At 60.7% G+C, this 12,333-nt stretch overlaps 2 protein-coding genes across 2 annotated transcripts in view; both read right to left on the bottom strand.

Moving 5' to 3' along the window:
* The window catches only part of CDHR5 (cadherin related family member 5), a 7,122-nt gene extending 1,807 nt beyond the window's left edge, over window positions 1–5,315 (bottom strand). Inside the window, exons 1-12 of the mRNA XM_032271481.1 lie at window positions 5,084–5,315; window positions 4,823–4,998; window positions 4,492–4,542; window positions 2,792–2,884; window positions 2,568–2,669; window positions 2,376–2,486; window positions 2,112–2,282; window positions 1,357–1,447; window positions 1,093–1,190; window positions 773–973; window positions 510–623; window positions 342–426 (exon numbers count right to left, since the gene is read on the bottom strand). Of these exons, the coding sequence (XP_032127372.1) occupies window positions 342–426; window positions 510–623; window positions 773–973; window positions 1,093–1,190; window positions 1,357–1,447; window positions 2,112–2,282; window positions 2,376–2,486; window positions 2,568–2,669; window positions 2,792–2,884; window positions 4,492–4,542; window positions 4,823–4,998; window positions 5,084–5,168 (1,378 nt within the window). The 5' untranslated portion in view covers window positions 5,169–5,315. The remainder of the gene's footprint in view (window positions 1–341; window positions 427–509; window positions 624–772; window positions 974–1,092; window positions 1,191–1,356; window positions 1,448–2,111; window positions 2,283–2,375; window positions 2,487–2,567; window positions 2,670–2,791; window positions 2,885–4,491; window positions 4,543–4,822; window positions 4,999–5,083) is intronic.
* Window positions 5,316–6,850: 1,535 nt separating this feature from the next.
* SCT (secretin) lies at window positions 6,851–7,795 on the bottom strand. The gene is made up of 4 exons (XM_032271470.1): window positions 7,634–7,795; window positions 7,431–7,532; window positions 7,249–7,341; window positions 6,851–7,098 (listed from the first exon to the last, which is right to left on the bottom strand). The coding sequence occupies exons 1-4, from the start codon at window positions 7,702–7,704 to the stop codon at window positions 6,972–6,974; spliced, it is 393 nt and encodes a 130-aa protein (XP_032127361.1). The 5' UTR covers window positions 7,705–7,795; the 3' UTR covers window positions 6,851–6,971.
* Between the last annotated feature and the right edge of the window lie 4,538 nt (window positions 7,796–12,333).

Consider the following 12,333-nt stretch of genomic DNA (forward strand, 5'->3'; position numbering starts at 1 on the left):
GTGCTGTGTCCCCACCGGGTGTGGCCGGTTGATGGGAGGTGCTGGTTTCTACACCTGGGGGTCTCCCGGGTGTGGGTGAGGTCGGTGGCCTCAGAGTTGTGCCAGAGGGTGGGTGAGGGCCTGTGCCTCCCCCAGAGCTGGTTGTGGAGGGCCCCTGGGAGGGGCCAGGGGGTCTGGGGGCCTCGGAAGTGGTGCTGCTCCAGGGCCCAGTTGTTCCTCCGGCCTCCGGGGAGGGGGGGACATCTGGGGGCCGGGAAGAGTGTTTGGGCTTGCCTCTGCCCGTCCCCTGCACCCCTGCCTCGGGGAAGGGAAGGGCTTATCTGGAGAGCCCTGGGGCTCACCTGTGGAGGGGGGCTCCTGCTCGGAAACTTGGATCTCAATGACTGTGGTCGCAGTGCCCAGGCTCACCGTGTTGTTGGCCTCAACCTGGGGCAGGAAGGGGCTTGTCCCTCCTGGGTTCCTCCTTAAGCCCCACACCCTCAGAGACATCCCCCCACCCTGCCGTTCACCTCTGCGTAGAAGGTCCCCGCCCTTGGCAGTGTGGTGGCGGTCAGCACAACCTCTCCCTCCATCCGGAAGTCTGAGTGGTTGGTGATTCGATACGTGATAGCCGAGTTGAGGTCCTGGAGAGGCCCCATTGAGTTCCCGGCCAGGCTGCCTCCCACATGCAGCTCTGACCCGCCTGCAGCGTGGAGGCCAGGTGGGCCCAGAGACCCCGGGCAGGGAAGGCAGCCGGATGGGCAGCGGGCATCAGCCTCGGTGTGCTGCCTACCGGGAACTCCGGGTCCTGAGCCTGGATCCTCAGAGGCCGAGAGGGGGCAGCTGCGTCCTCGACCACAACACCTGCTGCAGAGCCAAGCGCCACAGTGCCACGGTACAGGCTCTGGGGGAAGCGGGGTGGGCTTCCGGCTGCAGCCACAGCCCTCACGGTGACCTGGGTCACTGAGTAGCGGGCGAGGTCAGCCTGCTGGCCCTGGAGGCGGGGAGGCAGGACTGGTGGGGTTGAAGGTGGGGCTGGAGCCTGGGGCTCAGGAAGGGCAGGTGCAGATTGGAGGGGCCCCGCCGTGCCCCCTGTGGAGGTGCCCACCTCACCTTCACCAGGAGAAGGAAGGTCATGGGGCTGGGGACACTCCTGGCCATGGTGAGGTTACCAGAGTCTGGGTGGATGACGAACGTGTCATTCACGTTTCCTGGGAGGACGAGGGAAGTGCTCAGCTACAGCCCCCTGAGGCTCAGGGACCCAGCCAGCTCTGCCTAGCTGCCAGGTGGCCCTAGGTCTTCCATAGCCCCAGGTGGGGACAGAGACAGGGACAGAGAGGCGGTCCAGGGTGTTGTTGTGGGCCGGGCCCCACTCACCAGCCTGGATGCTGTAGATGATGCGTTGTTTGATGCCACGGTCTCCATCCTCAGCATAGATGGGTCCAGGACGCAGGACAAGGGGGGATGGCTTCAGGGGCGACGGAGGGGAGGGCAGTGTGGGGTGGGGTGGATGGCCGCAGCCTGGCCCCTCTGGCTCCCCCCAGGGTCAGCCAGGGCAGGGCTGGCCGAGGAGGGGCCTGTCGCTCTGGTGGCTGGGCGTCCTTGCCTGCCTGGGACGTCTCCTGTCCCAGCATCAGAATCAGTGACCCCCCGTGGGTCCCTTACTATGAGTCAAACTGCCCAAAAATATTGAGACCCATTTGCACAAGGCTTGTCTTGACAGGTAAGGAAACATTTAGAAAGGGCAGGACCCTGGGTGTCTGCATTCCGCCTTTCACCGAGCCTTCGGTGACCCAGGCACGGGTTCCCGCTGCCCCGGGTGCCCTGGTGCCGTGAGGTCCGCAGGCAGCCTGTGAGGCCTCAGTGGTGACTGTGAGCAGGGCAGAGACGTCACCGTCCCTTGAGACCTCCAGGGCCCCAGCCCACCTCCCCGGGCCCACGGTCCTCTCTGTGTGGAGATTTGCTCCCTCACCACCTCCAGATGGGAAGGATTGGTTTACAAGGAGAGTCTGTATTTGTTTCAAAATCACAACCAAAATTGGCTTCACCCCTGATTGGCCCGACCCTCTCCTGACCCCGACCCTGACCCCGGCCATGCTTGCGTCCATGCACTGCTCCTCCCTCCCCATTACCAGTATGTGCCCAGTAGGGACAGCCCCGAGGTACTGGGCTTGGATGCAGACGTAGCCGTCTGAAAAGCTGCAGGGCAGGAACCAGGGGGGCCGCAGGTCGGCGGGCAGCACATTGAGCACCAGCGTGGCGGTGGCCGTGTGGCTGGGCTCCACGTTCTCCTCCGGGGTGTCCTGCAATGGCCGGCTGTGCTGGACCAGGCCTGGGAGCAGCTGGGTCCGGGGGCCTCAGGTGTCTGGGACTCGGGGCTGGGGCCACCTGCTCACCCGCACCAGCAGCCGGAACGCCATCTTCGGCCGCTTGTCGAAGTCCAGGGGCCGGTCCAGCCTCAGGGCGGGACGGTTTGCACCCACCAGGGAGAAGTAGTCACTGGCACCCTGGAGAGGGTCAGGGGGCAGAGCCTGAGAGCCTGGGAGGGTGAGGGGCCCGTGCCGGGGGGCAGGGTGGGCAGCACTGACTGTGGTCTCCTCCTGGAGGGTGTAGAACAAGATGTCATTTGCGTCTGGGTCCTTGGCCTCCAGTTCCGTCTCGGGGATGACGATGGAGTTCACTTTAGTGTCCTGGGGAGGGAGAGGAACTTGGTCCGGCCGTGGCCCCTGCAGACCCCACTGTGATTGAGCCCCCTGCCCTCACCCTGGGCCCCTGCGCCCCGCGTGTCCAGCCCCAGCATCGCTGGCCTCACCTCCTCCACACTCATCTCCTTGGTCGTAAAGGGGAACTCGGGGGGGTTGTCATTGACGTCCAGCACGGACACAATCACCCTCGTCTGGGTCACCTGTAGGGTGTGGCCGTCAGCCTCTCCCACAGACAGCCTCCCCCACCGTGAGTGAGGTGCAGCCTCAACAGCCATCCGTCCATGCATTCACTCATTCAGTGTTGGGGGGCTGCAGGGAGGCTGCCCAGTTCTCGGTGCCGGGACGCGGAGATCACAAGTGACAAATCTCTGCCCGGTCCTGGCAGGACTCACAACAATAAACAAAATGGAATCTGTAAAGCTGGGGAGTAGCAGGTTCCCCCCGGGAAAAATGCAGGTGCTGGGGATGCAGCTGGCAGAATCTCAAGTGAGGACACAATCCGGTTTCGTTTTTTTGAGACGGACTCTCCCTCGGTCTCCCAGGCTGGAGTGCAATGGCGCCATCTCAGCTCACTGCAACCTCCGCCTCCCGGGTTCAAGTGATTCTCCTGCCTCAGCCTCCTGAGTAGCTGGGTCTACAGGTGCGCGCCACCACGCCCAGCTAAGTTTTGCATTTTTAGTGGGGACAGGGGTTCACTATGTTGGTCAGGCTGGTCTCGAACTCCTGACTTCAGGAGATCCACCTGCCTCGGCCTCCCAGAGTGCTGGGATTACAGGCGTGAGCCACCGTGCCCAGCCAACAATCCAGTTTCTTCAAACAAATCCCCAAGAAAAAAGGCGGGAGAAACAGGAAAGTGCAGATTCACAGAAACTCAGGAGGATTTCCAACAGGGGCAGTGGGGTGTGAACCTCGCTTGGACCCGATTCAAACAAAAAATTGTAAAAGACCCTTCAGAGACCACGGGAATGTGGCATCCTGGACACTCGGGGATGGCAGGGAGCGACCACTTTTCCCAGGTGTGAAATTGACATGGTGGTTATGTTTTAAAAAGACGGTTCCCGGCCGGGTGCGGGAGCTCACGCCTGTAATCCCAGCACTTTGGGAGGCTGAGGCGGACGGACCACCTGAGGTCAGGAGTTTGAGAAGCCTGACCAACATGGAGAAACCCCGTCTCTACTAAAAATATAAAATAAGCCGGGCATCGTGGCGGGCGCCTGTAATCCCAGCTACTCGGGAGGCTGAGGCAGGAGAAATCACTTGAACCTGGGAGGTGGAGGTTGCAGTGAGCTGAGGTCTTGCCCCTGCACTCCAGCATGGGTGACAGCGGGAGACTCCGTCTCAAAGAAAAAAGGGTCCCTCTCTTTCAGAGACACATCCCAAGATACGTGTGGTGACGCGCCGTGGTGTGTAGAGGGCGCAGAGCCCGCCGTCCGGTGGTAGGTGGGGGCCTGTGCTGGCCTCAGGATTCTCAATTTTCCTTAATTGCAGAAGTGGTGGGAGTACAGGTGGGCGGATGGTGGATTTCTGGGTCGAGCTGGGCAGATTTACCAGTCGGGGGAGTGGGAGCCGAAGCGGTCCCAGTGACTGGCAGGATGAAGGTGCTTCCCTGGCGGGGGCAGTGCTGGTTGAAGAAATGGGTGCAAGTCTCGGGCACACTGGAGGCAGAGTCTGGGCTGGAGGAAGTGTGGGCATCACTCTTGGACCGTGGCATTTGAAAGCAGAGCCGAGGTGAGGTCACCAGGGAGTGGCTGTGGACTGAACCCAGCAGAAGTGGCCAGGCGGGCAGGGGATCGGGGCAGGTACTCACCAGCAAGCCTCCCCTCTGGCACCGCAGCTCAGCCTGAAGCAGTGAGTTCTCCTGTGGAGGCAGATGGGCCTGCAGTCACCACCCCACCCCACAGGTGCCAAGGGGACAGGTGCTGGGCCAGACCCCACCAGCAGTGGTCAATCCTGAGCCGTGGGCCCAGGCAGCTTCCTCCCTAAATGGCCCGGCCTTCTAGGCAGGCACCACCAATCGTGGATGTCAGTGGATGCTGTGGGCACAGAGCCCCTAGGCTCCCGGGGAAGGTGTGGCCTGGGGATCCGAGGGCCCTTCCCCCCAGCCCCTCCACCCCGCCCACCTGCCGCCCACACCTCACCTCGTAATCGGGAGTCACGTTGAGAAACAGCTGGTTTCTAAGGATCCGAAACGCGAAGGGGGTGGACGAGGGTCCGAGGGTCACCTCCAGGCCCCCTGGGACGTGGATGTCCACCAGGGGCTCGGTGACATTTGTGTTCTCCTCAACTTCGAAGTAGGTCTGGTTCACAGAGCAGTCTGTAAGGTTGCAGAGGAGGGGTCAGCACCTCCCAGCCCCCGGCTCCCTCTGCCCGTGCCCCCACCTACCCCTGCCCGGACGTACACTGGGCCTGGGCCAGGGCCCCCGGGGGTTGGCCGAGCAGCCCGGCGAGCAGCAGGGGAGGCCACAGCAGGGCCCAAGCCCCCATCTTGGCGGCCGTCGCCTGGCGGGAGGGTCCGAGTGGCTCTGGCACCCAGAGCTGGTGCAGTTCCTGCCTCAGCGACCTTCGCCCCAGGGCGGCACCACCCGCTTTATGATCCTTTACAACCAGCCTCTGCCAAGGGGGCTCCCGCTGGCCGGCTGGCCGCCAGGAGGGATGGTCATGTGGCCCAAGCTGGACTCAGGGCAGGGGTCAACCAGGGGCTCAGGCCACAGACCCCAAAGCACAGGGTAGGAAGGAGATTGGCTCTTGGGCCTCATGGGGCAGGGGGTGGGGGGGCAGGGTGAGGGAAGGGGGGATGGGGGGTAGGGTGGGGGTGGGGGGGCAGGGCCGGGGACAAGGTGGGGGGGGGGCGGGGGGGGGGGGGGCAGGGGCGGGGGGGGGGGGGGGGGGGGGGGGGGGGGGGGGGGGCGGGGCCGGGGTGTGGGGGGAGAGAAGCTGGGGGCTGGGGGCAAGGGCTTGGCCCTTGGTGTCCAGATGTATAGAACCTGCCCCCCTAGCCTGGCTCCTCCCCCAAGCTCTCCCTCAGGCAAAGTTCCCAGCACCACCCCTGGAGGCTCAGAACCCAGGTGTTTCCCAGGGATCACCTCCCTCCCTCCCTGATGCAGGTTCTGAAGGAAAAGGCTCTCCTCCTGTGTCCTAGGGACACCCCTGCCTTTCCCAGAGACAAGTTGGCCTCTCAGGGTGGGGCTGGCCAGGGCCTTAGTAATGGAGACGGCAGAGCTCTGAGGGCAGCTGGGAACTCTTGGGGGCCCTCATGCCCAACAGAAGCGGTGAGGTGAGACTGGACGCTTGCCCTGCTTTTTTCTTTTTGCAACCTCGGACCCCTGGGTTTGAGGGATTCTCCTGCCTCAGCCTCCGGAGTGTCTGGGATTACAGGCACCCACCACGACGCCTGGCTAATTTTTGTATTTTTAGCAGAGACGGTTTCAGCGTGTTGGCCAGGCTGGTTTTGAACTCCTGACCTCGTGATCCGCCTGCCTCAGCCTCCCAAAGTGCTGGGGTGACAGGCGTGAGCCCCGTGCCCCGCCACTCTGCTCTTTTTCTTGGCCCCCCAAACCCCCAGCTGTAGGGAGAGGCCACTGGGTGGGGTCAGGGCGAGGAAGGGGCTGTTGTGATGGAAAAGTGGATCCTTCCCTGCGGACCTGTGTGCTGAAGCTTCTGGCCTCTCATGGCTGGGGCTGGGCTCAGTGTCCCAACCCTGGACTGCCCTGCACCCCCATGGTGGCCCGAAGCCCTGCACGCTCTCTGCTCCACAGGCTCTGCAGGGTCAAGCCACTGGTTTGAGGCCACACAAGATAGAGGGTCCGAAGTCCTCATGCCCGAGTAGACTCCTGGCACCCTGGGTGACACCCCCACCCTCCGGTTTTCCTGCCTGCCTGAGCCTCCTGGCCCCTTCCAGAAACACTGAGCACATGGCTCCCTGACAGGAGCTGGGGGGCCCCTGAATGTCTGCATGACACGGGTGGGGCAGGGCCCTGGGCTGCTTAGTCGGTGTACAGGAGGTGGCCCTGATGCCACAGATAAGGATGGGCGGCTGCCGTGGCCACTGGGTGTAAAGGCAGCTGGGTGTGGTCACAGCCCCTGTGGGCAGATGGGCCCTTCCATCTGCAGCCCCAGTGCACAGGGGCTGCCTCGATTGTACCAAGTGGACACAGCAGACTCGCAGCGTCTGGGTCTGATTCCTCCTTTATTGGTGCCAAGTACTGCCACTCCCCCTTTCCCCAACCTGCCCCCCAGCACAAGTGCAGCTCCGCTGTAGGCCTGGCAGGTGGCGAGGGGGTTCCTTCCTCATCTGGGCCTCGGGATTCCTTCTGTTGCAGCGACACCGGCTTGTTCTGAAACCATAACCCCAGGCCCGGGCCCAGCGGGCAGCCAGGGAGACCAGGCCTTGTCCAAGGGGGCCCTCAGGGGCATCCTGCAGTGCAGAGACAGCACGTGAGGGACGGGGGTGGGGGGGGGCAGCTGACCCCAGCTCCCTGCTGGAACTGGGCCTCCCCTGGTCACCAGCGCTGACCCGGGGGCCCTATGGGCAGAAGGGAGGGTCTGGGGTAGGGCGGGCACTCACCAGGCCTGTAGGTTGGGCGTGTCCGACCCAGACAGGCAGAGCAGGCCGGCTCCGAGCACGGACCAGGCTGTGCTGTTCTCCGCCTCCTGCTCGCTGACCCCCACCCCAAAGCGGAGTTAGTCCCGGAGCTGGCGGTCAGCCCCGCTGCAGGGTCGCCCCAGCCGCCCCGCGCCCAGCCTCACCTGCGCTTCCCCACCAGGCCCTGCAGCAGCCGCTGAAGCCGGGCGCCCTCCCGCAGGCGACTGAGCTCGCTGGTGAACGTCCCGTCCGAGTGTCGCGGGGCCCTGGGGGGGTCGGCGGGCCGGGGTCAGGGCGGGGGTCGGGGGGCGCGCGGCAGGGAGTCGGGGGGGCGGGGGGCGGGGGTCGGAGGGGTCGGGCGGCTCACCGGGGGGGCGCGGGGCGCGCGGCGGGGCCCCCGAGGAGCAGCAGCAGCAGCAGCAGGGGCCGGGGGACCATGGCGGGGCCGGTCGCGGGTGCGGATCGCGGCGGCCACGGCCTGGGCCCCGCGCGGCCCCTTTATGGCGGCGCCCGGAAGGGGGACGGGCCGCGCCCAGCGATCTCGGGAAGGTCAGGGCCGCCCCCCCAGCTGTCGCCCGGCCGCCTCCCGCCCCCTCCGCCGCGCTGGCGCCCCTCGGCTGCTGGGGGCGGGGATCCGGGCCTGGGGGTGAAGGGGCGAAGGGGGCGCGGGACCCTCAGAGGGAGCAGCACCGCGAAGCCTCGGAGCCTGCCGGGCGCTGGGTGAGGGGCCAGGGCTTGGGGGGCGCTGGGGTGAGGGGCCAGGGCTTGCGGGGCGCTGGGGCTCCCGGGGAAGGGGCGTCTCGGCTCCAGCCGGTCCCAGGGAGGCCCGAGGCCGAGGCTGCTGGGCGCGGTGTTGGCGTCTGATTTCCAGCGCCGGGTTCGGAACCCGGAGGCTCCTGACCTCGCGGTGCCGCCCCCCTCGCGGGACGCTCCGTCCCCCAAAGTGAAGCCCGGTCCCCGCTCCACACTCGGCCCCCCGCCCGCTCTCCGCCTCCCGGGACGGCGCACGGGAGCCCCGCGGGGTTTGTCCCGGGGCGGCCGGCCGGTCCCGAGCGGAGTCTCGTCCCCGCGACGTGAACCGCGGCCGGGGGTGGCGGGGCCGCGTCCTTCACCCGCGGGGCTGTTCGTGGACACGGCTGTGCAGACGGCCCCGGGGACCCCGTCTTCAGGTGTTCGGGGTGGCGCTTGCTGGAGACGGAGTCGTTCTGTTAAATATTCGCGCCAACGCTTCGCTTCCCACGGCAGCGCCTCCGGCAGCGCGGCAAGGACGGGGCTCGGCGTCGTCTGGGTCCTGCGCTCGCGGCCCGGCGGGTGCCTCGTCCCACTGCGCCCGTGACCGCGTCTCCCCAGTGACCCGCGCGGCGGAGCGTCCGTTTGCACCCACGGAGCGAGTGGGCGGGAAACGCCGTCAGGCCTTCCACACTCCGCCGGCCTCGCCGCCTTTCTTTCTTTCCTTTCTTTTCTTTCTCCTCCCTCCCTCCCTCCCTCCCTCCCTCCCTTCTTTCCTTCCTCCCTCCCTTCTTTCCTCCCTCCCTCCCTCCCTCCCTCCTTCCTTCCTCTTTCCTCCTTCCTTTCTCTCTTTCTCTCTTTTTCTTCTCTCTCGCTCTGTCGCCCAGGCTGGAGTGCAGTGGGGCCATCTCTGCTCACTGCAACCTCTGCCTCCCGGGTTCAAGCCACTCTCACACCTTGGCCCCCCAGGCAGCTGGGATTACAGGCGAGCACCCCCGCGCCCGGCTAAATTTTGTATTTTTAGTAGAGACGCGATTTGACCATGCCGGCCAGGCTGGTCCCAAACTCCTGACCTCAGGTGATCCGCCGCCCTGGCCTCGGTTTCTCTGCACACTGCCGGCCGACCTCGCCGCAGCCGCTGTTCTTAGCGTCCGCGGTTCCAGCTGCCCGGCTGCTCCCTGCTCTGGTCTCAGTTGCATTTCCCCAGCGGCAGAGACACAAGCTCTTTCCAGGAGCTCATGTCCATTTGCAGGTTGCTGTCCGTTAAATGTGGCTTCACGTCTCCTGCCCATTTTTAAATTGTTCTCTATGGCTGACTTTATTTTTACCATGGAAATATATGCACAACGTGAAACTTAGCATTTTAGCCATTTTGAAGTATAAAGTGATACTCAGCACAGTCACGAAATCGTGCGGCCATCACTGCTGTTTCCTTCCAGAACTTTTTAATCCCCAGATGGAAAACTTCTGAGTAACTGGGTTTAAGGGCGTGCGCCACCACATCCCCTCGGGTTTTTTAAAATTGTATTTATTTTTATTTTTTCGAGACAGACTCTCACTCTGTCAGCCAGGCTGGAGTGCACTGACTAAATCTCGGCTCGCTGCAGCCTCCGACTCCCAGGTTCAAACGATTCTCCTGCCTCAGCCTCTCTAGTGGCTGGGATTACAGGCACCTGCCACCACGCCTGGCTAACGTTTGCATTTTTAGTAGAGATGGGGTTTCATCATGTTGCCCAGGCTGGTCTCAAACTCCTGACCTCAGGTGATCCACCCACCTTAGCCTCCCAAAGTCCTGGGATCACAGGCGTGCGCCACTGTGCCCGGCCACTTATTTTTGTATTTTCAGCAGAGCGGGGGTTCCGCTGTGTTTTCCAGGCTGGTCTGGAACTCCTGACCTCAGGTGATCCACCCACCTTAGCCTCCCAAAGTCCTGGGATCACAGGCATGAGGCGCCGTGCCTGGCCCCTTTTGTATATTGTGAATAGTGCTGCTGTGAACGTTTACACACAAGCCTTTGTTTGAACACCTGTTTTCACTTCTTTCGGGTCTATAACATATACCCGCTGAGCCATTTGGAAACTTTGTATGTAGCTTGTTGAGGAACTGCTGAGCTTTCCCCCACAGCGGCCACACCATTTCACATGCCCGCCGGCAGTGAGCTTTCCTCGTCCTTACATTTCTTTTTATTGTTGCCATCCTAATGTAGGAAATGGTATCTTATTGTGGTTTTGATTTGCATTTCCCCAGTGACTAAAGGTGTTGAGCATCTTTTCAAGTGCTTTTTGGTCACTTGTGTATTTTTTTTTTTTTTTAAGACAGAGTCTTGCTCTGTTGCCCAGGCTGGAGTGCAGTGGTGCGATCTCAGGTCACTGCAACCTCCACCTCCCAGGTTCGAGCGATTCTCCCACCGCAGCCTCCCTAGTGGCTGTGATTATGGGCGCCTGCCACCATACCCGGCTAATTTTTGCATTTTTAGTAGAAATGGGGTTTTACCATGTTGGTCAGGCTGGTCTCCAACTCCTGACTTCAAGTGGCCCACCTACCTTGGCCTCCCAAAATGCTGGGATTACAGGCGTGAGCCACCGCACCTGGCCAAATGTGCATCTTCTTTGAAGAAATGTCTGTTCGCGTCCTTTGCCTGTTTTTATTATTTATTTTATTTTGAGACAGGGTCTCACTTTGTTGCCCAGGCTGTAGTGTACTGGCTGAATCACAGCTCACTGCAGCCTCAGCTTCCTGGGCTCAAATGATCCTCCTACCTCAGACTCCCAGATAGCTGGGACTACAGGCTCACACCACCACGTACAGCTAATGTTTGTATTTTCAGTAGAGACGGGGTTTCACCGTGTTGGCCAGGCTGCTCCAATTCCTGACCTCAGGTGATCTGCCCACTTTGGCCTCCCGCAGTGCTGGGATTGCAGGCGGCAGCCACCGCGCCCGGCCGGCCTGTTTTTACAGGATCTTCTGTACATAAAATCTGCGCGTAGAAACAGTTTTCTTTTCCAATTTTGGATACGTTTAATTTCTTTTTCTTGAGGAATGCTCTGGCTATAGTTTCCAGAACAGTGTTGAACGGAAGCAGCAGCAGTGGGCATCCTTGTCTCTTTCCTGATCTTAGGGAAAGGCTTTCCGTTTCTCACCATTGAATATGATGTTAGCTGTGTTTTTGTGTTTGCTTTTTTGAGACAGAGTCTTCCTCTGTGTATGATCTCGGCTCACTGCAACCTCCACCTCCTGGATTCAAGTAATTCTCGTGTCTCAGCCTCCTGAGAAGCTGGGACTACAGGCGTGCACCCCACACCCAGCTAATTTTAAATTTTCTTTTTTAGACATGGGATTTTAACATGCTGGCAGGCTGGTCTTGAACTCCTGCCCTCAAGTGATCTGCCTGCCTCAGCCTCCCAAACTGCTGGGATTACACATGTGAGCCACTGCGCCCAGCCAGTGAAGTTTGTTCCTATTCCTAGTTTATTGGGTCTTCTTATCATGAAAGCGTTTTGAATTTTATCAAATGTTTTTATCTGCATCAATTGAGATGATCACATGGGTTTTTATTCATTCTGTTAATGTGATGTATTACATTGAATTTCATCTATTGAGTCACCCTTGCGTTCCTGGGATAAATCCCACTGGGTTATGATGCATAATCCTTTTAAAATGCTGCTTTTCTGGCAGGCAGCACTTTAAAACGGATTGTGTTTGCTCATGCTTTGTTGAGACTTTTTGCATCAATATTCATAAAGGGTACTCATCTGGAATTTTCGTTCTGTGATGTCATTACTGTTGAGTTTTGAAAGTTACTCATATTTTTTGTATACAAGCCATTTGCTGGATATACGATTGGCTATTTTCTTTTTTTAAATTTTTTGGTCTACTTTTATTAATTAATTATTATTATTTTGAGACGGAGTCTCACTCTGTTGCCCAGGCTGGAGTGCAGTGGTGCAATCTCGGGTCACTGCAACCTCTGCTTCTTGGGTTCAAGCGATTCTTCTGCCCCAGCCTCCTGGGCAGCTGGGATCACAGGCACGCACCACCACGCCCAGCTAATTGCTGTATTTTTAGTAGAGACGGGGTTTCACCATGTTGGTCAGGCTGGTCTCGAACTCTTGACCTCTTGATCCGCCTGCCTCGGTTTCCCAAAGTGCTGGGATTACAGGTGTGAGCCACCATGCCTGGCCCGAATTGCTATGTTCTTCCATTCTGCAGCTGGAAGTCTTTAACTTTGATGAAGTCCACATTATCTATTTTTTCATTTGCAGATTGCGCTCTTAACGTCACGTCTAAAAGTGCGTTGCCTAATCACAGGTTTCAAAGTTTTTTTTCCACCTTTTCTTC

The sequence above is a fragment of the Sapajus apella genome, unplaced genomic scaffold, assembly GCF_009761245.1.
Source record: "Sapajus apella isolate SASKATOON/1434 unplaced genomic scaffold, GSC_monkey_1.0 scaffold234, whole genome shotgun sequence".
NCBI classification, from domain to species: Eukaryota; Metazoa; Chordata; class Mammalia; order Primates; family Cebidae; genus Sapajus; species Sapajus apella.